Below are 24,744 nucleotides of genomic sequence, written 5' to 3' on the forward strand. Positions count from 1 at the left end.
TGACCAGAGGTTAGACGTTTGCCCAGAGGAAAAAGAAAATGGATGTGCACATTAGGTTTAAGATGATGAAATTAGACAAGGCCTTTGAGCAACACAACGGGAGTAGGAAAGAACTCAAGCAGTCAGGTAGAAAGACTATGAAATGGCTTTGGTCAGTTGGATTAAAGAAAATCCCAAAGCTTTTTATATGTACATTTAAAACACAAGCAGAAGGCTCAATGATAAAGGGGTACTAAACAAGTACTTTGAATTTGCATTCAGAAAGAAGGACAGTGAGATCAGTGTGGAGATAACTCAAATGCAATGGCAATTTGAAATCAAGATGGAGGTGGTGTTGGACCTTTATTATATTCAATATTTTAAAAAGTCTCCAAAGAGAATATTATCTTTCCATGATGTGTTGGGTATGTCGTGAAAAAACCCCCTGAATTATACTAATTGTTGATATGAAATAACATTTATTTTTAGGTTAGGGTTGTAAATCTTCTTTCACACCATTTTATAAACAGTAATGATTTGAAGCAGTCTTCTTATAGTCTATATCTGCAGTAAATTGAAGTCATTATAAAACAATTATATACCAGTTTAAGGTTGCCACGGATAGCTAAGGAGGCCAAGTCTTTGGGTATTTTTTAGGTGGAGATTGACATATTCTTGATTAGCAAGGATGAAAGGGGTTATGGGGAGAAAGCAGGGGAATGGGGTTGAGAGGCAATGATTGAATGTCTGAGTAGACTCGATGGGCCAAATGGCTTAATTTTGCTCCTATGACTAATGAACATGAAGTTAATACCTTGATAAATTTTGGTACACAAATGATCTTTTGGTTATCGTTTTCATTACCTGACATTGCAGCTCCATTATGTTTCGTTGCTGAATAAAAAATATAGTCCACGGTGACAGCAGATTTGGAATGACAAGTGGTGACTTCTGTTTTATTACTCCCAGGTAGATAATGGGAGTACACAGAAAGTAGCTTGAATTTGTGGCGAATCGCAGAAGGAGTCCTAAAAAATAATTGTCATTACTGTTTTTTAATTGACGTTTCATTCAAGGATGCTATATACACATTGATAGATGACTTAATGTTTAGATACAGCTATGTCACATTGTTTGAACAATATAACATTTCGGTAACAGTCAGATTTGAAAGCAATAAGTTTACAAACACGATGAAGTCAAAAGAAACTATATAAATTTCATACTTTACATTGTTTATGACGTATCTCCAGTCATAGGGAACAAACAATGTGGTCATTTTCTAAGCACACTCTCAGCTGAATTGGAGCATGCACTGACGACAATGGTTTGGTGATATATATATTTAAAAAATTCATTCCTATAGTTATCGGGGACTGTACCTTTAAGAATAATGTATGGACAAGCAGATGCTTGTTCGTAGACTTTGCTCACTTCTATTAGGTGCTAACTGTAGTTTTGTACTTTGCATACCTGCATGATCAGATTGATTAAGTTGTACTTTGCATACCTGCATGATGATTAAGTTGTGTTACATACTTGCATGATGGGATTAAGTTGTGTTCAATACATCTTTGTTTACTCCATGGTATAAAGAAATGAGGGGGGCACTGCTGCGTTAGATAGACTTGTTCAGACTCCTGTACTCTGTGCAATCCTCTCTCATGTATTAAACATTCAGTTGGATCTAAATTGCTGTGACTGTCGTTTGTTGGGAAAATATTTCTAACATTTGGGATTCAGGAAGTAAAATCAACTTAATGGATTTACTTTTGTCATTGCTCCAAGTCATTGCTCAATTATGCAATAAACATTATTGACACCCAAGGTTGATTACCTAAGTACTATGGTCTGGATTTCTCAAATAATGTGTCATTTGCAATGTTTGATTAATTTGTAGAAATACATATAAAATGTGATGCAGCATCACGATCATGCAGCTGGTTTGCTTGCACTTTCATGTAAAGTCTTGAAATGTAATATTTCATTTTGAAATAAAACTGACAAGTATGTTCCATGCCACAAAAGAACTTGACCCCATAGCTGAAGATAGACACAAAAAGCTGGAGTAACTTCCGGGGTCAGACAGCATCTCTGGAGAAAAGGAATAGCTGGGGGTCAAGAACCCCATAGCTGTTTGTTATTAAATCAAGAAGAACACAAATAGTTTATAATTAACACTGTTCCACAAGATAGAGATTAACATTTAGATTTTTTTTTAAGAACAGTCTTGTAAACATTTTGATGGAATTAGCATTGCCAAATTCAAACAATTAATCCCAATCAGGTGCATCTGTACTAAAGAGAGAAGTGAATGCACATTAATTTCCAAACTCGGACATATTCAATGCTAAGACACAAAATGCTGGAGTAACTCAGTGGATCAGGCAGCATCTCTTGAGAGAAGGAATGGGTGACGTTTCAGGTCAAGACCCCTCTTCAGACGCTTTCTGAAGAAGGGTCTCGACCCGAAACATCACCCATTCCTTCTCTCCAGAGATGCTGCCTGACCCGCTGAGTTATTCCAACATTTTGTATCTACCTTCGATTTAAACCAGCATCTGCAGTTCTTTCCTACACGTATTCAATTATTAATTACTTCACTTGGGTTATGTAAAAATTGATCATCCAAGTACAAATACCGAATGTGATAATTTAGAATTTAACTGAATGATAAACCTCTAGTACCTTTTAAGGCCTGAAACACTGTTAAAACCTACCTTTGGTTCTGCCTCTCCAAATTATTTGCAGCACAACTGCTTTGGCAGTCCATCAACTTTGCTGGATCACAAAGCATTATTGATACTCAGCTTTTCTCTGCTACCCATTACCTCTTTATACCCGTTCCATCTGCCCTTCCTCACCTTCAATAATATGAGCTGCTCACTGAAACTCTGTTCATTTCATCATGTTATTTTCCTTCTGAGCCATATGTGCTGAAATTTCTTCAATCTTCTCTTCCAGCACACACACTATTTTAACTTATCCCAGAAAACATGCAACCTACTCCATTAAACTTAATAGGTGACCTTTTGGGTCTTGTTTCCCCTGACTCTCTGTCTGAAGAAGGGTCCCGATCCGAAAAGTCACCTATTCCTTTTCTCCAGAGATACCCACTGAGTTACTCCAGGTTTTTGTGTCTATCTTCAATTCAAACCAGCATCTGCAGTTCCTTCCTGCACCCAACTTAATGATGTTTCTATTCAAATTCCCATTCTGCTCTTTCCATTAACACTTTTTTTTTTTCTAGATGGTTGTATCTCTGCAAGGCTCAATAATGAGGGCTAACTGTTAGCACATTCCTGGTCATGAGTATGTAGCCCAGTTCAGGCTGTACCCACATGTCTCTCTTTTAAATAACATTTAAGCAACTTCTATCTTCAAATTCAATTGCAAAAACAATGTTGGGTTCAAAAATGTTCATATAATCGTGTCCTTGATGTGGTCATGGCTCATATAGGGCACAAAACAAGTTTGGGTGTCAATCCAATATTTATCACTGAAATCTCCTGATTTTTCAACAAAAAGTTAACTCACTGTTGATCCATGGGAGAATTCTTTATATTTGTGGGAGCCATCAAATTTTCTGAATTGTCCAGACCATCTACAGGATGCTCTTTAAATTGAATAAGAATTATACATTTTAGATTTGAACATATTTCAAAAAGGAAAAACAAGAATAGTAAACTGATGTATTTTTAAAACCAGAATTTCACCAATACTTAAAACAAGACTGAAAACGGGTTCAGTGGTGGTCTGATACCAAGAACAAACAGAACCCATACCTGCATCCTTCGTTGTTTCATATTGACACTCTGATGAAATTCCAAGACTTGGTGGCCAAAGTGGGGTTGTCAGAGCTCTCTGACCCCTGTGACTTTTTTCCTGACCTGACACCTAAATGAATGATAGGAAGTTATAATTCATAATACACCACACTTGCCTTTAGAAATTATACAAATCTTGGCTAAAGGAATAAGTTTTAAAGAGGATTGTAATAGATAGAAGAGGCAGATATGTTTAATAATCAATTATAGTCATAGTATGGAAACAGGCCCTTCGGCCCAATTGCCCACACTGGCCAACAATGACCCAGCTGCACTAGTCCCACTTGCTTGCACTTGGTCCATATCCCTCCAAACCTCCTATCCATGTACCTGTATAACTGTTTCTTAAACGATCGGATAGTCCCAGCCTCAACTACCTCTGGCAGCTTGTTCCATACACCCACCACCCTTTGTGTGAAAAAGCTACCCCTCAGATTCCTAATAAATCTTTTCCCCTTCACCTTGAACTTATGTCCTCTGGTCCTCGATTCCCCTACTCTGGGCAAGCGACTCTGTGCGTCTATCCGATCTATTCCTCGCATGATTTTGTATACCTCTATAAGATCACCCCTCATCCTCCTGCACTCCATAGAATAGAGACCCAGCCGACTCAACCTCTCCCTATAGCTCACACCCTCTTGTCCTGGCAACATCCTCAAATCTTTTCTGAACCCTTTCAAGCTTGACAATATCTTCTCTACAACATGGTGCCCAAAACTGAAGCAATATTCTAAATGCGGTCTCACCGTCTTATACAACTGCAACATGACCTTCCAACTTCTATACTCAATACTCTGACTGATGAAGGCCAAAGTGCCAAAAGCCTTTTTGACCACCTTATCTACCTGCAACTCGACCTTCAAGGAACCATGCACCTGTACTCCTAGACCCTCTGCTCTACAACACTACCCAGAGGCCTACCATTTACTGTGCAGGTCCTGCCCTTGTTCGACATCCCAAAATGCAGCACTTCACATTTCTCTGTCTTAAATTCCATCAATCATTCTTCCGCCCACCTGGCCAATCGATCCAGATCCGGCTGCAATCTTTCACAACCACTTTCACTATCTCCAAAACCACTCACTTTTGTATCATCAGCAAACTTGCTAATCTTGTCCTGTATGTTCTCATCCAAATCATTGACGTAGATGACAAACAGTAACGGGCACAGCACCGAACCCTAAGGCACACCACTAGTCACAGGCCTCCAGTCCGAGAAGCAATCTTCCACCATCACCCTCTGCTTCCTTCCATGGAGCCAATTTGCTATCCATTCAGCTATCTCTCCTTGGATCCCATGCGATTTAACTTTCCAGAGCAGCCTACCATGCAGAACCTTGTCGAATACCTTACTGAAGTCCATGTACACAACATCTACAGCTCTGCCCTCTTCGACCTTTTTGGTCACGTCTTCAAAAAAATCAATCAGATTTGTGAAACATGACCTCCCACGTACAAAACCATGCTGACTATCCCTAATCAGCCCTTGCCCATCCAAATGCCTGTGTAACCTACCCCTCAGAATACTCTCCAGTAACTTACCAACTACAGATGTTAAGCTCACTGGCCAATAGTTCCCAGCATTTTCCCAGCAGCCCTTCTTGAAAAGAGGAACAACATTTGCCACCCTCCAGTCTTCCTGTATTTAAGGACGACTCGTAAATTTCAACCAGGGCTCATGCAAATTTCCTCTCTAGTTTCCTGCAATGTCATAAATCTGATCAGGCCCTGGAGATGTCTACCTTCATACACAACAGTACTTTCAGAGCTCCATCGACGGTAACATTGACTGCTCTCAAGACACTTCACTGACTGCCCCAAGTTCCTCCGTCCTACTGTCTTTCTCCTCGGTAAATACAGAGGAGAAATACTCATTGAGGACCTTCCCCAACTCCTGTGGCTCCACACAGAGGTGACTGCTTTAATTCCTGAGAGGTCTCACTCTCCCTCTAGTTACCCTTTTCCGCCTTATGTATTTATAAAATCTTTTGGGATTGTCCTGAATGCTACCCACCAGAGCTATGTCCTGGCCCCCTTTTGCCCTTCTGATCTCCTTTTTCAGTTTACTCCTTTGCTCCCAAAACTCCTCCAGGGATGCACTTGATTTCAGCTGCCTATACCTGTCCCATGCATCCTTCTTGTTTTTGACCAACACCTCAATTTCCCTCCTCAGCCAAGCTTCCTTACGTTTGCCTGCTGTGCCCTTCACTCTAACGAGGACGTACATATCCTGAGCTTTCGTCAGCACACTTTCACAAACATCCCACTTGGCCGATGTTTCTTTCCCATCAAATAACCTGCTCCAATCAACTTGAGCGAGACCTTCTCTCATACCCTGAAAGTTGGCCTTATCCCATTTGAGCATTTTAACATGTGGACCCTCCCCGTCTCTATCCATAACTATCTTATCGAACCCGAACTCGATCTCTCTCTCTCTCTCTCTCTCTCTCTCTCTCTTTTTTTTCAGCTCCATTCCTTTTCCACTTAAATCCCTTGAGTTCTCATGAACATATTTATTGAATTATATAAATGCAAATTGTTATAGACTAATTTCCAACCCTGATCTCACCAGAGACTTATGTTGTTGATTTAAAACTGGAGAATGTCCACCGGGAGAAGAGATTTAAAACTGGCAGCAGGAACCAGGCTGCGGCATTGTTATTTATTTGTTACGGCCTCAGAGAAAATAGAAGTTAAAATGAGAACGACACGATCAACTAGCTTTCTGCACACCGACTTGTTATCACGGAAAGCATATTGTTGTATGGTAATTTTGTAATCGTAAGTTAGTATAGATGTGGTAAGGAATTTAGGTGTAAGAATGCACGATGGAGAATCTATATACTAAAACTCTTGTTTGTTTGTTTGTTTGTTTGTTCCTGAACTACAGCCAAAACGGTACACGATAGCGCGACAATTTTAGGCCCACCTTACCCACTGTGCTAATGGAAGTTTAATTGAAATCGGTGTTATATATTTAAAGTTATTCACATTTTAAAGTTTAAATCTATCTCCTAGGGAGGGAGGAGGAAGGGTGGGAGGGGGTGGAGGGGGAGGATAAGGGGGGTTGAGGGGGATGGAGGGGGGGGGGGAGGGGAGAAGGGAGGGAGGGGGGAGGAGAGGGTGCTGCACCAATGCAGGAGATGTTTGGGCCCAACGGGTCCACTTGGACTAGTCTATTATGAAAAGCACAGTGAATCAAAACGCAAGGGACTAAATTAGCTGAATATTGGTCTGGACTAGTTCAAATAGAGTAAAACTCCTATTCACGTTTGCATTTTGAGCTTTACAATAAAGTGGCAATTCCCAGAAAGAATATTTATACTTTTGGAAATTTAAATACTATCATTCAGTTTGCAGAACTGGTGACCTGAAGAGAACCGAAGGTAATGTTTGGTAAATTGTCCAAACCTCACCTGGGAACAAAAGATGGAGAACATGACCTTAAGCGAATGGATTGCATTTAGAAAGATATTAATGCCTTCACTGTGTGAAAATATGCACACAAATTAACATGCAACAAGCAATTACTGTTCCTCATGACAATCAACTCATCAAATGAAACTGACCCATATAAAGAGCTGCAAGAGTGACAATAAAGTTAAGCTATTAAAAAAAGGGAGGGTACTTATATAGATTCTGCTTTTATTTTAAGTGATCTATTACTGGCAATCTGATTGGCCATTTAAATTAATTATCTTTTGTTAATCTAAATGGCAAAACAGAAGAACAAAACACATTCATCCCTTGCAATCCAAATTGGTTATGGTTTTCAGGTACCTTGTGCTTCTAATCAGTCACATTAGCTGCTTAAAAGCTGCACCATGATTGACCATTAACGGTTTCTTGTGACAGTTAAATGCAAGGCATTTTTTAATCATCTTAAGATATTCCCTATTGGGGACCACCATAAGAGTTACAAGGTGTTATTAATCTTTTTAAGGCAATATTGGTCATGTTTTCCAAAAAAGACATAAAAAAGTTTAAACAATATTGTAAAGTATTTTTTGATAGGTTATTAGCCGGTACCTTTCCTATTTGAAGTCCATCATAAATGAGTTTCCCATTCCTAATAAAATTGTACAATGGTGAATCAGGGACAGAGTTGAAGTCCCCACATAGAATAATTGGACAGTGCCCATCTTTCCCATCAGATGCCAGTTTGTTGATTTCAGCCAAGAGTATTGCAAGCTGAGTGAGTTTGATGTCCCCTCGACGTGGATTATATAAAAGATGAGTGTTTGCCACGCACACACGAGCAGCAGACTGAGAAAGAGTTGGTTGTAGTAGTACTACAAGTCCAATATTGTCTCTGTCCAGTATCTGGATCATTGGACGATAAAACTCCACTGGGCTAGCAGAGACGAGTGAAAACTTTGAATGTTTAAAACAAATGGCACAGCCATCTCGCTTGTTTCCTGTCCGCATTTTGTACTCACAATGATAACCTGGAGAAACACAATAACAGTGCTTTCAATATAACAATTGACACATTTGTTAAAACTTCGAGGAATTAATCTCTGAATAGTAGAAGGCACAAAACTTAATAGCTCACAAACTGAGATGTGAAAAGGCCAAGATTAATCTATTGAACTCGGACTATAAGCAGAGTTCACACCAATTATTTCTTAAATCAAACCCTGACATTTCTGTTTCTTTCCTTGTGAAATGAACGGGCTTACTGCAAGATCAAAGATAATCAGAAATTGCAAGGATCAAGGGGTAATTTCTTAATCTTCTTCGATCAAGCAACACAAAAAAACCCTGAATAAAGAAATCTGAACAATGTCCAAGATTTGGAAAAAAAAGTCTAAGGCGAAAGTACCACCACCTAAAAGACTAAAGTACCACCACCTATATACTAAAACTCTCATTTGTTTGTTCCTGAACTATAGCCAAAACGGTAGTTCAGGAACAAACGGGGGGGTGGGGGGAGGAGAGGGAGAGGGGAATCTGCGGGTTTCTTTCCCACAGAGGGCTGTGAAAAGTGGAGGCCAAGGCAGTGGATATTTTTAAGGCAGAGTCTTGATTAGTGCAGGTGTCAGAGGTTATGGGAAGAAGGCAGGAGAATGGGGTTAGGAGGGAGAGATAGATCAGCCAAGATTGACCTTATGACCATACAACAACCACTCACCTAATGATTCCAATATTGGCTTCAGCTGCATTCCATAGTGGTTGTCTTGAACTTCTTGTAAACACATGATCTAGAAAAGATCAAAGAATGAACGATGCAGCGATTCCCCTTACAACAATTTGGCAATTAGCAGTTTTGATTATCAGACACATTTATCCAGTACTTTAAAGTACCTTAAAGTGACTCTATTCAGACATTGGTTTGTTTCATATCAAATTCTGAGAAGCATAGATAGGGTAGATAGTTAAAACCTTTTTACTGAAGATACACACAAAATGCTGGAGCAAATTAGTGGGTCAGGTGGCATTTCTGGAGAAAAGGAATAGGTAACGTTTCGGGTCGAGATCCTCTGGTATTTGACATTTCCACCCTCTGACTGTCTACTCTATCAACGCCTTTTAATATTATAAACTTCTTTCAGGTCTCCCTCAGCTTCTGCTTTTCCAGAGAAAATAATCTGTCTGTCCTTATAGTCAATACCTCTAATCTAGGTAGCATCCTGCTTCTCTTCAACTCCCCAAAGTCTCCACATCTCCTTTCTGTATTTTGGCAGCCACAACTGCACACAATATTCCAAAAGTGGCCGAACAAACATTTTATAAAGCTACAATATTACTTCCTGACTCCCATACTCAATTCCTGGGATGGAAAACAAAAAATCAAATACGAGCGGGCAAAGATCTAAGGTGAGAGCAGCAAAGTGTAAAGGAGATGTGCAGGACAAGTTTTACTTTTACACAGAGGCGGTGAGTGCCTGGAACGCACTGCCATTTGTGGTGGTGGTGGAGACAGATACGATAGTGGCATTTAAGGGACTTTTGGATAAGCACATGGATATGCAGGGAATGGAGGGATATGGGTGATATGCAGGCAGGTAGGAGTTATTCTAGGCACCATGTTTGACAGCGACCAGTTGAAGGGCCTGTTCTTGTGCTGTACTGTTCTATGTTCTAAACATCATAATTGCCTCTAGTTACAAAGCAAATGTTTGAAAAGCAAAGCTAATTTTTTTACCATTACTTACAATGATTTCTGTTGATAAGGTGGTGGAATACGTTTAATTACTAAACACAAAAACAAATTACACATCCTTTATGGATATTCTTTTCCACTTAATGGTTTTCATCCTTTTAATATTGTCCAGAATCAAATCTAATTTGGCAACCTGAGAAACTCAACTCATAATGATTGTTTTATTTCTGCAGCCTTCAGCAACACAAGCAGGCAGAGTGGTAACGAAGGTGTATGGTATGCTTGCCTTTAACTCAGGCAGGACATTATAAGAGTCAGGAAGTTATGTGTAGGAAAGAACTGCAGATGCTTGTTTAAAATTGAAGGTAGACACAAAATGCTGGAGTAACTCAGAGGGACAGGCAGTATCTCTGGAGAGAAGGAATGGGTGACGTTATGGGTCGAGACCGTTCTTCAGATTTCTTCAGGAAGTCATGTTGCAGCTTTATACATTTTTTGTTTGGATATGCCCAGGAGGAGGAGATTAGTTTAACTTGGCACTATGCTTGGCATGGACATTATGGGACCAAGGGCCTGTTCCTGCGTTGCACTGTCCTACACCAGAGGTGGTGGTGGAGGCAAATACTACACTGGCGTTTAAGAGGCTTTTGAAGTGCAGGGAATAGAGGGATATGGATTGTGTACAGGCAGATGAGATCAGTTTAATTAGGCATCACGCTGTGGGCCGATGGGCCCATTACTGTGCTGTACTGTGCACTTTCAACCCTCCCTAGTCATTGAACTGCCCTATCCCTACATGACACAGTGTAGAGGAAACAGGACTCACCAGGAAAAGGCTGCATGGCCTTCTGAGCTTGATAAACACTCAATAAGTTTGCAGATGATTTATCATCCTAGTTTAAATAACCAAAATTGTCCCGTAAACTTTAAAATCCAGAGGTACCAAAACTTTAAATCTTAGATGATTTATAATTTTGTGCTGGGATGTGGGGATGGCACAAGGGCAGAATGATGTGTAGCAAGTTTAGTTTAGTTCAGAGACATAGCGGGGAAAGTCCCTTTGGCCCACCGAGTCCTTGCCGACCAGCAATCCCCGCACATTAACAGTATGTGGGTGGCACGGTGGCGCAGCGGTAGAGTTGCTGCCTTACAGCGAATGCAGCGCCGGAGACTTAGGTTCGATCCTGACTACGGGGGCTGTCTGTATGGAGTTTGTACGTTCTCCCTGTGACCTGCGTGGGTTTTTTCCGAGATCTTCGGTTTCCTCCCACACTCCAAAGACGTGCAGGTTTGTAGGTTAATTGACTGGGTAAATGTAAAAATTGTCCTTAGTGTGTGTAGGATAGTGTTAATGTGCGGGGATCGCTGGTTGGCGCGGACTCGGTGGGCCTGTTTCCGTGCTGTATCTCTAAATCTAAATCCTAAATACACTAGGGAGCATTTACACTTTTCCCAAGCCAATTAACCTACATACCAGTATGTCTTTAGAGTGTGGGAGGAAACCGAAGATCTCGAAGAAAACCCACGCGGTCACGGGGAGAACGTACACACTCTGTACAGCCAACATTCGTAGTCAGGATGGAACCCGGGAGTCCGGCGCTGTAAGGCAGCAACACTACCGCTGCATCACCCTGCTGCATTGATCCAATTAATTATTCCAGGCCAATATATAATTCTAACATATTTTGTCAATGCTCTCATCATTCCAGGCATGCTCCAACCAGTGCTTTGTGCATTGTACTTCAGATGATGAGAAATAAAGGCCAGCATTTATGTGTGCTTTTGTTGATTTCTGAACCAATCCTTTCTTTTGGACTGCCACTCTTCTTGCTTTAAACATTTTAGAAAATACTCTGTTCCAGTATTTTATGTCAAAAGCTCACATTTTCCCCCAAAGTCCATTTGCTTCGTACTGGCTATTACTCAATCTATAAACATGTGTAGTAATATTACTCTTAATTACAGGTTGAGAGCAGCACCTCAGGATAACGCAAAAATGCAGATTATGCAACGTTATCAAAATACATTACAACATGGGGTACTGGATTTTATTGTGTAGGAAGGACTGCAGGTGCTGGTTTAAACAGAAGGTAGACACAAAAGGTAGGCAGCATCTCTGGAGAGACTGAATGGGTGACGTTTTGGGTGGAGAAGGTCTGAGGAAGTGTCTCGACCCGAAACGTCACCCATTCCTTCTCTCCAGAGATGCTGCCTGTCCCGCTCGAGTTACTCCAGCTTTGTGTCTATCTACTGTATTTTATTGTTTGTCAAATTTCGTGCTTGTTTCATGGACTGAACTACTTATTCTATTATTTGTTTACAGAACTCAGAAAATATTTTTCATTCAAGTATCTAGCACCCTGCTACCCTACATAATCCAGCAGTATCTCAAAATAGCCGAGGGCTGAACTGTGGAACGATTCCTGATGCCTGATGAATAGGTCTTCCTCCCATCCTTTGCTTTCCATCCTGTTGTGAGAGGCTGTTGAAAGGATGAGGACTATCCACTAATAGGATATTTCTTCAATCATGCCTGGACGTGAAACAAATATCTTGTCAAACCATTCTTTGAAAATGCCACGCTTTATTGATGCCCATTTCCGGATCAAATATTTTTCCACTTACTTGAAACATAACATAACATAACAACACTTTATTGTCACTCGGCTTTTTACACCGAACGAAATTTCAGCAGTCACACAAAACACAGCAAAAAAGAAAAGAACACAGGACACCCGACCCCAACACAAACATCCATCACAGTGACTCCAAACACCCCCTCACTGTGATGGAGGCAACAAAACTTCCCCTCTCTTCCCCCCGCACCCACGGACAGGCAGCTCGACCCCTACCGAGGCAAACGACACGCACAGCCCCCGCAAGGCCCCGCGGCCGAGCCGCCCTGGGCACCGAAACGTCCCGCGGCCGCACCGGGCGATGTTAAGTCCAGCGGCCGAGCCGCACCGGGCACTGAAACATCCTGCGGCCGAGCCGCACCGGGCACCGAAACGTCCCGCGGCCGAGCCGCACCAGGCGATGTTAAGTCCAGCGGCCGAGCCGCACCGGGCACTGAAACGTCCCGCGGCCGAGCCGCGCTGGCGATGTTAAGTCCAGCGGCCAAGCCGCCCTGGGCACCGAAACGTCCCGCGGCCGCACCGCGCTGTCGATGTTAAGTCCAGCGGCCGAGCCGCACCGGGCACTGAAACGTCCCGCGGCCGAACCGCGCTGGCGATGTTAAGTCCCGCAGCCGAGCCGCGCCGGAAGGCCCTGCGGGCGAGCTGCGCCCCGGGGAAGAGACCTAATAAAAGAAAGGTTTCCCCCGCCCCATCCCACCCCCCACACCCCACACCCCCACCACACATACACAGCCAAAAACAGAAACAAAAACCATCCCAACACCGACACAAACAAAAAAAAAAGAAAAAAAGACAAACAGACTGCCAGAGAGCCGCAGCCGTTAGGCGCAGCCAACTCCTCCCAACATAACAGCCACAAGAGGCTTGAAAATGTCTGGGATAAACACTCATGCATCCTTGGTGTAATAAAGCCTCAAGGCCCGCCCCCTCCCCTGATATCTGTCTGACCGCCCCCTCCCCGATATCCGTCTGAAGGGTCTCGACCCAAAACGTCACCCATTCCTTCTCTCCCGAGACGCCGCCTGCCCCGCTGAGTTACTCCAGCATTTTGTGTCTACCTTCGATTTAAACCAGCATCTGCAGTTTCTTTCCCTACACACTTGCCGCTCCACTGCAAATTCTCCTCAAGGTATGTCTACTTTGAAGAAGTTCTCCATTTCGACGAGAGTTTAGCAACATGCTCTCTCACTGCTCCCCCTCTGTGATTCCTCCTGCCCTCCAACTCGCAAATTGGAGGAACAGCATCTCATATTTCGCTTGGGCAGTTTACACCCCAGCGGTATGAACATTGACTTCTCTAACTTCAGATAGTTCCTCTGGCCCTCTCTTTCCCCTCCCCCTTCCCAGTTCTCCCACTAGTCTTCCTGTCTCCTACTACATCCTATCTTTGTCCCGCCCCCTCCCCTGAAGTCAGTCTAAAGAAGGGTCTTGATCCGAAATGTCACCCATTCCTTCTCTCCCGAGATGCTGCCTGACCTGCTGAGTTACCCCAGCGTTTTGTGTCTACCAGTTGAAAGATGCACTGTGGCAAGTCGCCAAAAATTCTTGCACAAAATCCACTCCCATGACCTTGGCCACCTAGGTACAAGGATGACAAGCACAAGGGAATACTACTACCTCCACGTCACACATCATTGCTGACTGGGCATTGCATCATAATTCCCCTCTTTATCGTTCCATTAAAAAACAGAAACTGAATATATAAAAGCAATATGCAGTTAACTTTGCAACACATACTTCAATAGTTTAAAAGTAGACAACTTGCGTTCTATTGTGTGGGGGCAGGATTTGTGATGGTTTAAAAGGAACGCAAGAACCCCAGTGAGTAGAAGTAGCATGAGTAAATGAGTGCAGGAGGGAGAGAGAGAGAGAGAGAGATCCACCGAGTTTAAACAGAGTTGCAGAATAAAAAGTTCAGTAACCAGTAAGCAACTCCATATCAATAGTATTTAAAGTATATTCATTATCAGTTTGTTGAGTTCAGCTAACAAACAAAAGCAAGGCAGGACACCTCAGACCATGGAGTACACATGTGTAGGAAGGAACTGCAAATGTTGGTTTATACTTAAGGTAGACACAAAATGCTGGAGTAACTCAGCGGGACAGGCAGCATCTCTAGATAGAAGGAATTGGTCACGTTTTTCGGGTCGAGACCCTTCTTCCGAAGAAAGCTGAAGACCCGAAAAGTCACCCATTCCTTCTCTTCGGGGATGCTGCCAGTCCCACTGAGTTACTCCAGCATTTTGTGTCTATCTTCATTGAATACACACGTTGTGCCACATGGAAAGTCCAGAACATAGGAATTGTCCACAGGTTTGAACCACAGATTCAAAAAAACGCCAGGAATGATTAATGGAATATGCTGCAACAAGAAAGAATTTCATTGTTCTGTTTTTGTTATATAACAGGTCTGTAAACTCAGTACTCATTGAATAAACAAAAAAAGTTATAAATTAGTTTGAACTCTGGCTTTGGAGTGCGAGTCTCCACTATTGTCCCTGTACCCAAAAAGACAAGGATCACTGGTCTTAATGACTACAGGCCTGTCGCACTGACCTCTGTAGTCATGACGACCTCTGAAAGACGTGCTGGCCCAGCTGAAAAACATCACAAACCCCCTGCTGGACCCCCTGCAGTTTGCATATAGGGCCAATAGATCGGTGGATGACGCAGTCAATCTAGGCCTGCACTTCATCCTCCAGCACCTAGACCACAAGGGGACCTATGCCAGGATTCTGTTTGTGGACTTTAGCTCTGCTTTTAACACCATTGTGCCAGAGCTATTACACTACAAACTCTCCCAGCTGACTGTGCCTGAACCCCTCTGTCAATGGATCATCAACTTCCTGACAGACAAGCAGCATGTGAGGCTGGGAAAGCACATCTCGGACCCACAGACCCTCAGCATAGGAGCACCGCAAGGCTGCGTACTCTCCCCTCTCCTTTACTCTCTCTACACCAACGACTGCACCTCCAGATTCCTTTGTCAAGCTCCTCAAGTTTGTGGATGACACTACCCTGATTGGACTGATCCAGGATGGGGAGGAATCTGCCTACAGAGGGGAAGTGACACAGCTGGCGTCCTGGTGCCATCGCAACAACCTGGAGCTCAATGCTCTTATGACTTGTAGACTTTTGAAGAGCTCCCCCTCCCCCACTCACCATCAACAGCACCACAGTCACATCTGTGGAGTCATTTAAGTTCCTTGGAACTATGATCAGGGACCTTAAATGGGGGGCCACCATCGACTCCACAGTCAAAAAGACCCAACAGAGGATGTACTTCCTGCGGCAACTGAAGAAACACAATCTGCCACAGGCAATGATGGTCCAATTCCATACTGCCATCATTGAGTCTGTCCTCACCTTCTCCATCATGGTCTGGTTTGGCTCAGCCACCAAGCACGACATCTGAAGGCTTCAACAGATCGTTCGCTCAGCTGAGAAGGTTGTTGGCTGCAACCTCCCCCCCCCCATTGACGAACTGTACACCGCAAGGGCCAGGAAGCGAGCGGCCAAGGTCATCTCTGACCCCTCTCACCCTGGCCACAAAATCTTTGAAGCACTTCCCCCTGGAAGGCGACTCCGAACTGTCAAAGCAGCCACAGCCAGACATAAAAACAGCTTTTTTTCCACGAGTAGCAGTTCTACTCAATAACTAAAGTCTGTAGTCTCTTTTTTGTTCTGGTTTATTTTCACCCATATGTTTAGACCGTAACGTTGTATCCTTATTGTTTTGATGTGTTTATGCTTTATTCTTAATTGTTAACTGTATGTTTGTGTTGTCATTTGTGAGCGGAGCACCAAGGCACATTCCTTGTATATGCACATACTTGGCCAATAAACTTATTCATTCATTCGAGTAACAGTTGTCATCACTAGGTTTGGCCAAGAGATTGATGGTTTATGGATAGCAGACCTCAGGAGATGGTCACAGGTTGAGTGTCGGTGTCACACAGTACAGAAACATGCCACATAGAACCCCCATCTAACGTAGTCCTATTTGCCTTTGTTTGGCTGATAACCCTCTAAACTTATTCTATCCATGTACCCAACCAAATGTTGTTTAAATGTTATTTTGTCTGCCTCAACTACTTACCCTGGCAGCCTTATCCATATATCCACACCAGGTATGTGAAAAACGTTGCCTTGCAGATTCTTATTAAATCTTTCCACTCTCACCTCATACCTATGCCTTCTAGTTCTTGATTATCCTACCTTGGGAAAAACAAAAATTGTGCACTCACCCTATCTATTCCCTCAAGAATTGAAACTATAACTAATCAGGACAACAACCTCTCCCTTAATGTCAACAAGACGAAAGAACGAGTTATTGACTTCAGGAAGCGTGTTGGAGTGTTTGCCTCAATCAGCATCAATGAAGCCAAAATGGAAATAGTGAAAGCTTCAAGTTCCTTAACGTTAATATTAACAACAATCTGTCGTGGACCAACCACATTGAAGTGACAGCCAAGAAGGCACTAATTCTTCTACTTACTCAGGAGAATGAGAAAATTTGATGTGCCTCCAATGATTCTTACTTAAGCACCACAGAAAGCATGCCGTTGGGATGCAGAATGGCTTAGTTTGGGAACTGCTTTGCCGAAGATCGCAAGAAATTGCAGAAAGTTATGGTGTTACCCAGTCCGTCACACAAACCAGACTCCACATGATCTAAAGGTGCTCCTCGACTTATGATGGGGTTACGTTCTGATAAACCCATCGTAAGTAGAAAATGTATATCGCGCAAAGAACAAAATTCAAAGTACGGTTTCTACTGAATGTGTATCGCTTCTGCACCATTGTAAAATCAAAATATCATTAAGTCAAAGCATCGTAAGTCGAGGAGCATCTGTACTCCATTTATACTTCATAATGCCTCAGAAAAGCAGCCAAGCTAATTAAAAACTTTCCATTCTGGTCATTCCTTCTTCTCCCTGTACGGGTCTGTAGCTTAATTGGCCTCTATAAAATCGGCCCAATGGGTTGGGAGTACATGAGAAAGCAGGGTAGCATTGAACTAGTGTAAACAGGTGATTAATGTTCCATTTCATTAACATATTCTGGCATTTCAACCCATCGGTTGAATCATGGATCATATTGTTCTGATCTTAGTTTACAGGAATGTACCTTTCAGAGATGCACACTTGATAAAAGATCTGGAAGAAGTTTCCTTCTCTGGGGAGATTTACTGACACTGCGATCCCTATCACTACCAAGAATCCCCTGTAATAGGTTCCTTCACCGATGGGAGTCTTGGAAGGTCCACCTTTAGTACTCTCATCTAAATTGGTGTTTATTAGCAATATGATTCCAACACAGGGCATCAGTTTCTGAATGTAAGTCGGCAACCCCCAACTCTATTTCATTATTTTCTTTACCTCTATCTCTCCTTACAACTCTATATACTTGGCTTCTGTAAGATCTGCTGCTGAAAGCTATGTCCATGACTTTCCCACCTTCACAATCAATTATTCCAATTTTCCTCTGGCTGTCTTCCACCAACCAAGTTGAATTGCAAGCTTGGTTTCACACATTCCTAAACGGCACCATCCCATTCATTAACTAAGCCTTAAGTTTTCTATATAAAATTGATTCCATGGTTTGATTTTAAAATCCTATTTTTTAAAATCCCTACTAGGCCATGTCTCTCTGTATCTATGTCACCATCTCCAGCTCTGAAAGAAATTCAAGCCTCCAACTCTGGCTTTTAATATTTCTAAGACACTTTACTTCACTTTAGACATCTTAGTTCTTGACCTCCCTTTTCTGAAACACTTCGAGTAAACTATCCTTACTACTTATTTTAAGACATTTGTTTCATATTTACCTGGGTGCAATCCTGACCTTCTGTGCGATCTGTGTGATATGACCAAGGTTTTAACTACCTTTTTCTTTTGTTCAATTAAGTTTTCTGGGATCCTTGGCAACATTTTTCAAGGTAAAAATGCCATGCCATTATAAATCATTTTTGTACAACCAATGCATATGCAGAGATTTGGTCTGATAAACCAGTTCTGATGAAGGTTGACTTAGGCATAATGGCCTGACTTCACTCTCTCCACCTGCAGGATTCCTCACCTACCCCTCCTCCCAACCCCCAATAGCCACAACCACCAGACCCTATAAACTAGCCAAAAAGCTCCAAAATGACTGAATCTTAAACACAAAGTTTTTGAGCTGAGTCTCAAGACACACAAGTGGATGGATGCATAGGTTTTATCCTGTTAATCAAAGTATGGTCAGTTTTAATTTTAGGGAGATACGTCAATTGTGCATGGTTTTGCCAAGCTTGCACAAACTTCTGCAAACAGATTTTGGCAGATTTAGTACGTTTGAGTTGGGAGTACAACATTTTATTGATTACAGCTGTAGGAGAGACCTGAATTTCACTACATTACATGGAAAGAAATTGAATACAGAAGACTAAGGCACAAAAATATTGTCTTGGCTCACAGTGACCCTACAAAATAGTTTCATGGGACAGACAAAGATCATAACCCCATAGCTAAGTGGCCATCAAGGGAATTAAGATATCTCAATACACTCCACACATTGTGGAGACAAAAAAATTCTCCTGAAGTGCATATTTAGCCAAATGAGTGACTATTGCCAAATAAAGTGTCTAATCACTTACATCTGATATTCATTGGCATTGCAATTACTGTGTCTCCAGGGTTAACTTCTTGGAAGTTAACGTTGACCAGATATTCAATTAGACCAGCCACCTAGGTACTACAACAGCAGGTCAAAGGTACGATTCATACTCTGGCATTTCTAAGCCTTTCAATCATGAACTGGATGATTGTAGTACTAACATGGTTCAAGAAGCTTGACAGTATCCAGGATAAAAGTAGCCATGCAATCACCAAAAAATACCCCAAATTAAGACAATTCCATTTGTACTGAGAGCCCTTTTTCATAATAGGCTTTTAACTACAACTTGAAGTAGTTGATGTTTCAGGACAGAGGAAGGGAGGAAAGTATTGTTTTGCTCTATTTGTCAAAGCAATGGATTATGCAAGACAAGTTAATTATACAAATCTTCTGGAAGAATACCAACCCCGCATTAACTTCCACAAATCGTTTCCCTAAAAATGTGACAACATGGCACCATTGAGGGAAGATGAAAGAAAAACCGGGACAGATTCAGGATGTTAGGAATAGTGGGAGCAAAATATTTTTTTAGATTTCACAAACTTCAATTACAATGTAAAAAACCCCCAATGTTTAATCTAGTCCATTTTATGAAAAAGGATCAAGCATAATATAATTTTATATGCCTAACAGCACCTGCCAACCAAAAAAAAATTACATTTTGTGCAAGATTACATTCAACAATTTTATTAATATTCTTCATGTGCATTATTTAATGTTAGGCTTTTCAAAAACAATCAGTTCTTGTTTCCAAATTTCAAGATGATTTGGAAGGAGTGGAGAAAATGCAAAATTGAAAGGATAATTTCACTATAGGGAAATAATAATTTGCAAACAAGTCCGGAAAAGGACTGATAATGCGACTTAATGGGGTCTTTTACTTTATGAAATCATGCACAGGACAGAGAAGGTGTTGCCACTCACGATCAAGTTAATACGTACAATAAAGAATTTGAGAAACTTCTTCACTATGAGTGGTTACCAATTACTACAGATGGACTGTGCCTCCATTACCTCCCCTAGCAGCCTGTTCCAGACACTCGCCACCCTCTGTGTGAAAAACTTAACCCATACATCTCCTTTAAACTGCCCCTCTCACCTTAAAGCTATGCAATCTAGCATTTGATATTTCCATGCTGGGAGAAAGGTTCTGACTGTCTATCCTATACATGCCTCATAATTTTATATACTTCTAGACTTAGACTTCCTTAGATGGGATCCTTGGGACCCATTTTGACTTGGAATCCATATTGTGAACTATTCAGATACGTGTTCCTGCAGAGAAGCAGCATCTTTCATCACTTTGGGAAACGTGCAGCACAGTAGCGCTACTGGTAGAATTGCCACCTCACAGGCCCAAAGACCTGGATTCGATCCCAACCTCTGTTGTGCCTGTGTGGTGTTTGTACATTTCCCCTTAAGGTTTTTGCATAGGTTTCCTCCAGATGTTATGGCTTACCCATACATCCTAAAGGTATGCAGGTTTGTAGGTTAATTGGCCCGTGTAAATTGTCCCTAGTGTGTAGGGAGTGGATGTCACAGTGGCATAACATGGAACTAGTGTGAACAGGTGATTGACAGTTGGCATAGATTCTGTGGGCCAAAGGGCCTCTTTCCACGCTGTATCTTTCAATCAATCAATTTCAGACCACCACCCAATATGGATGCTGTCAACTGGAATCAACCAAGTTGCCCTGTAACTTTTTTGTGCAAGCAATTAACAATACCATGCACATATGGTTTTTATTTGCATTAGCGAGTCAAATTTGCTTTATTATACATGACCATGCATGAAGAACACTTGGCAATAAAGAAAGATACCCTGTCATCAGCATCCTACACGATTAGCATAAATCAGTGGTTTAATGAAAAATCATGGCTCCTTTTCAAAAGGATCTACAATCCATGTAGAGGGAGCGGAAAGGAAGCAATTTCGATAATTCTGATATAAATGAATCTGAGGTACAACACTGCCACCTGAAGCCCAAACCATAAAACTGCACTATGCTTTAAGGGACAAAGGATGATGCATTTCATCCATGCACACGTGTATTGTGAGAAGTTATAGGTTTCTACAATGCCGGCAGAAAACCCTTGTTGAAAATTTATGCCAGCTAGTTACAATATGATCAACTGTCAAATAATTGGCAGAAGATATTCAAAGAACATACGCATGGTTCACCTGCCCTTCACCCCTCATCGGTCCACTGATCACCTATTACACCCACCCTCTCCTCTACATAACTGCCTTCTTTCATCTCCGCACTCAATCCTGAAGTAGGGTCGAGCTGAAACATGGCAAATTCCTCCCCCACCCTGATGGAGAGCCTGCTGACGGGCTGTATTACAGTCTGGTACGGGAACTGTTCGGCCCACAGCCACAAATCACCACAGAGAGTGGTGAAGACGGCACAGCACATCACTGGCAACGGTCTCCCGGCCATTCAGGACATTTTCTACCGGCGGTGCCTGCGGAAGGCACGCAGCATCATCAAGGACCACAGCCACTCAGCACGCAGGCTGTTCTCCTTGTTACCATCAGGCAGACGATACAGGAGTATGGCTGCACGTACCACCAGACTTAAGAACAGTTTCTACCATCAGGCTTCTGAACTCATAAACACATTTCAAATCATATACGTTGATTATTTTTTAATATTGTCTTTTTAACTATTTTTAATATTGTCTTTTTACCTTACTAATGTCATTTTTAAATCTTACTTATCCTTGGAATATTACTGCTGAGGTGACCCGTTGTCTTGTCAAATACATTTCATTGTACCGTTGACCCTGTGCCAACCTACATATGACAAATAAAAATGATTATTATTATTATGCTGCTCGTTGAGCCCCGCCCGCCGAGTCCCTCCAGCAGTTTAGTTCTTGATACGCATTTCAATGCTCAGCACTAATGCACAACAGGCTACTTGTTATGCATTGGGCGATTCATCAAAAAGACTTTTGGATAGTCAAGAAAAATAGACTATCTTAAGGGGAATGTTTAAAAACCTACAGCATAACCTGCAAAAGCATTAAGATCTTATGAAATATTTAAATTGACATTTTTATGGTCATTCAAGAAGGGTAAGGAGGGAGAGAAACTTTGATAGAGAGGAAGACTGAAAACAAGAGAGCAGGCACACACAAGCAGATGTAGGAAAAAAAATCAGAGTTATTGCAAATAATTGCAGCAGAATGCCAAGATTATGCAACACTTGGTTCTGGCCAAGCACAGGGCCAGGAAAATTGGAGGTGCAGGCACAAATGGTAAATGGGTGCTGATGGGAAGCAAAAACGATTGTTGCAGTTTTATGTCATATAAATCTTTCTTCTGGCTGTTTTGAAGAATTTCATATGAATTTTAATGATAGTTTACTTTTTACAGGGTTTATGTGCCCTTTTCAATTCACATTTTTCTCTCAAGTTAAGCAATTTCAAAGTGACAACATTTCTACCACATTCTGCCACTTGCCTCACTTTCTCCTGATGGTTGAATGCTTTTCTCTTTAGCAAGCTACTCATGTCTTATATCGTGCCAATGTTCTTTTAAATTACTGCCAACTGTCTCAGCCATTCCGAGATACACATGGCCCAGAGTCACATTGGGGCAACAATGAAGTCCTATAGACATTTTGATTTAACAGCAGTGGGGGTTAGCAGGACAGAATCTTAGGAAAGGTTTAGGGGGAAGGAAAAAAGAGAGAGTTTTATACCAATTTTCAGGCTAGCAATGTTTTACATTTAACGATTTCAATTTTGTTTTAAACTCAGTGGCTTTATCCCATCTCTGCAACTGCAAGAAGGGTCTCGACCCAAAACGTCACCCATTCCTTCTCTGAGTTACTCCATCATTTTGTGTCTATCTGCAACTGCCACCATCCCTATCACACTATGCAAATTAAATTCCTTTATTTCCAGCCTCTCGAGATCCCCAACCTCATTCACTTGGTCATTGGTGATCAAGGTTAAGTTCTGAGCCCCAAACTCTGGAAATCCTGCCTAATGCCTCCTTGTCAGCCGAGGGAATTTTTTGGACACTTATCGTAATGTCTTATATATTTTTCTGATGTTACTATTTCTCTGATTTTGCCAACGGTGCCGCAGTGGTGGAGTTGCTGCCTTACACCGTTTACAGCGTCAGAGATCCAGGTTCGATCCTGACCACGGGTGCTGCCTGTACGGAGTTTGTGCGTTCTCCCCGTGACCGCGCGAGTTTTTCCCGGGATCTTCGGTTTCCTCCCACACTCCAAAAACTTACAGGTTTGAAGGTTAATTGGTTTGGTATAAAATGTAAATTGTCCCTTGTGTGTGCAGGATAGTGTTAATGTGCGGGAATCGTTGGTCGGTGCGGACTCGGTGGGTCGAAGGGCCTGTTTCCGCGCTGTATCTCTAAACTAAAAACTAAACATGCAGGTGGAGCATTTCGAGTTGTTTTATCACATTGAAACATCTGAGATCTCAGGGAGTCTTGACAGGATTGATGGGAGGAGGGGTATGTTTCCTTTGTTTCCCTTGTGTGAGAAACTTGAATTAGAGGCCACCTTCTGGGACACTGCCTCAAAGGCTGATGGAATCTGTCTTTGATATTTTTTACGGTAGAGGTCAATAGATACCTGCTAAGGAATTGAGTGAAAGTTTAATCTGGGAAGTCGGGAATAGAGTTTAGTTTAATTTAGTTCAGTGATAATAGGTTAATTCCCGGAATGGCAGGACTGTCATATGTTGAAAGACTGGAGCGACTAGGGTTGTATACACTGGAATTTAGAAGGATGAGAGGGGATCTTATCAAAACGTATAAGATTATTAAGGGGTTGGACACGTTAGAGGCAGGAAACATGTTCCCAATGTTGGGGCAGTCCAGAACAAGGGGCCACAGTTTAAGAATAAGGGGTAGGCCATTTAGAACTAAGATGAGGAAAACCTTTTTCAGTCAGACAGTTGTGAATCTGTGGAATTCTCTGCCTCAGAAGGCAGTGGAGGCCAATTCTCTGAATGCATTCAAGAGAGAGCTAGATAGGGCTCTTAAGGATAGCGGAGTCAGGGGGTATGGGGAGAAGGCAGGAACGGGGCACTGATTGAGAATGATCAGCCATGATCACATTGAATGGCGGTGCTGGCTCGAAGGGCCAAATGTCCTCCTCCTGCACCTATTGTCTATTGATACAGTGTGGAAACAGGCCTGTCGGCCCACCAAGTCCATGTTGACCATCAATCACCCGTACACTAATACTATCCAACACACTAGGGACATTTTACACAAACCAATTAACCTACACACCTACAGGTCTTTGGAATGTGGGAGGAAACTGGAGCACGTGGATAAAACCTTAGCTGTCACGGGGTAAACGTGTAAACTCTGTACAGATAGCACCCAACGTGAGGATCAAATCCGAGTCACTGGCGCTGTTAGATAGCAACTCTACTGCTGTGCCACTGTGCTTCATTCCAAGATGGCACTGACGTCGGCTGCCAAGGTGTACCGCTCCTTGCTGTTTTGTCTGTGTTTGTTCATTTGTGTCGTCTACGGAAATCTCACAAA

The 24,744-nt window shown here is 42.2% G+C and overlaps 1 protein-coding gene across 7 annotated transcripts in view; it reads right to left on the reverse strand.

Moving 5' to 3' along the window:
• Positions 1–24,744, reverse strand: part of angel2 (angel homolog 2 (Drosophila)) — a 46,036-nt gene that overhangs the window by 2,233 nt on the left and 19,059 nt on the right. For all 7 annotated transcript variants that reach the window (XM_078404881.1, XM_078404882.1, XM_078404888.1 and 4 more), the window contains 5 exons: positions 8,941–9,010; positions 7,836–8,254; positions 3,765–3,876; positions 3,517–3,595; positions 844–1,007 (listed from right to left, as the gene is read on the reverse strand). In XM_078404881.1, the coding sequence (XP_078261007.1) occupies positions 844–1,007; positions 3,517–3,595; positions 3,765–3,876; positions 7,836–8,254; positions 8,941–9,010 (844 nt within the window). The remainder of the gene's footprint in view (positions 1–843; positions 1,008–3,516; positions 3,596–3,764; positions 3,877–7,835; positions 8,255–8,940; positions 9,011–24,744) is intronic.

The sequence above is a fragment of the Rhinoraja longicauda genome, chromosome 9 (genome assembly GCF_053455715.1).
Source record: "Rhinoraja longicauda isolate Sanriku21f chromosome 9, sRhiLon1.1, whole genome shotgun sequence".
NCBI lineage: Eukaryota > Metazoa > Chordata > Chondrichthyes > Rajiformes > Arhynchobatidae > Rhinoraja > Rhinoraja longicauda.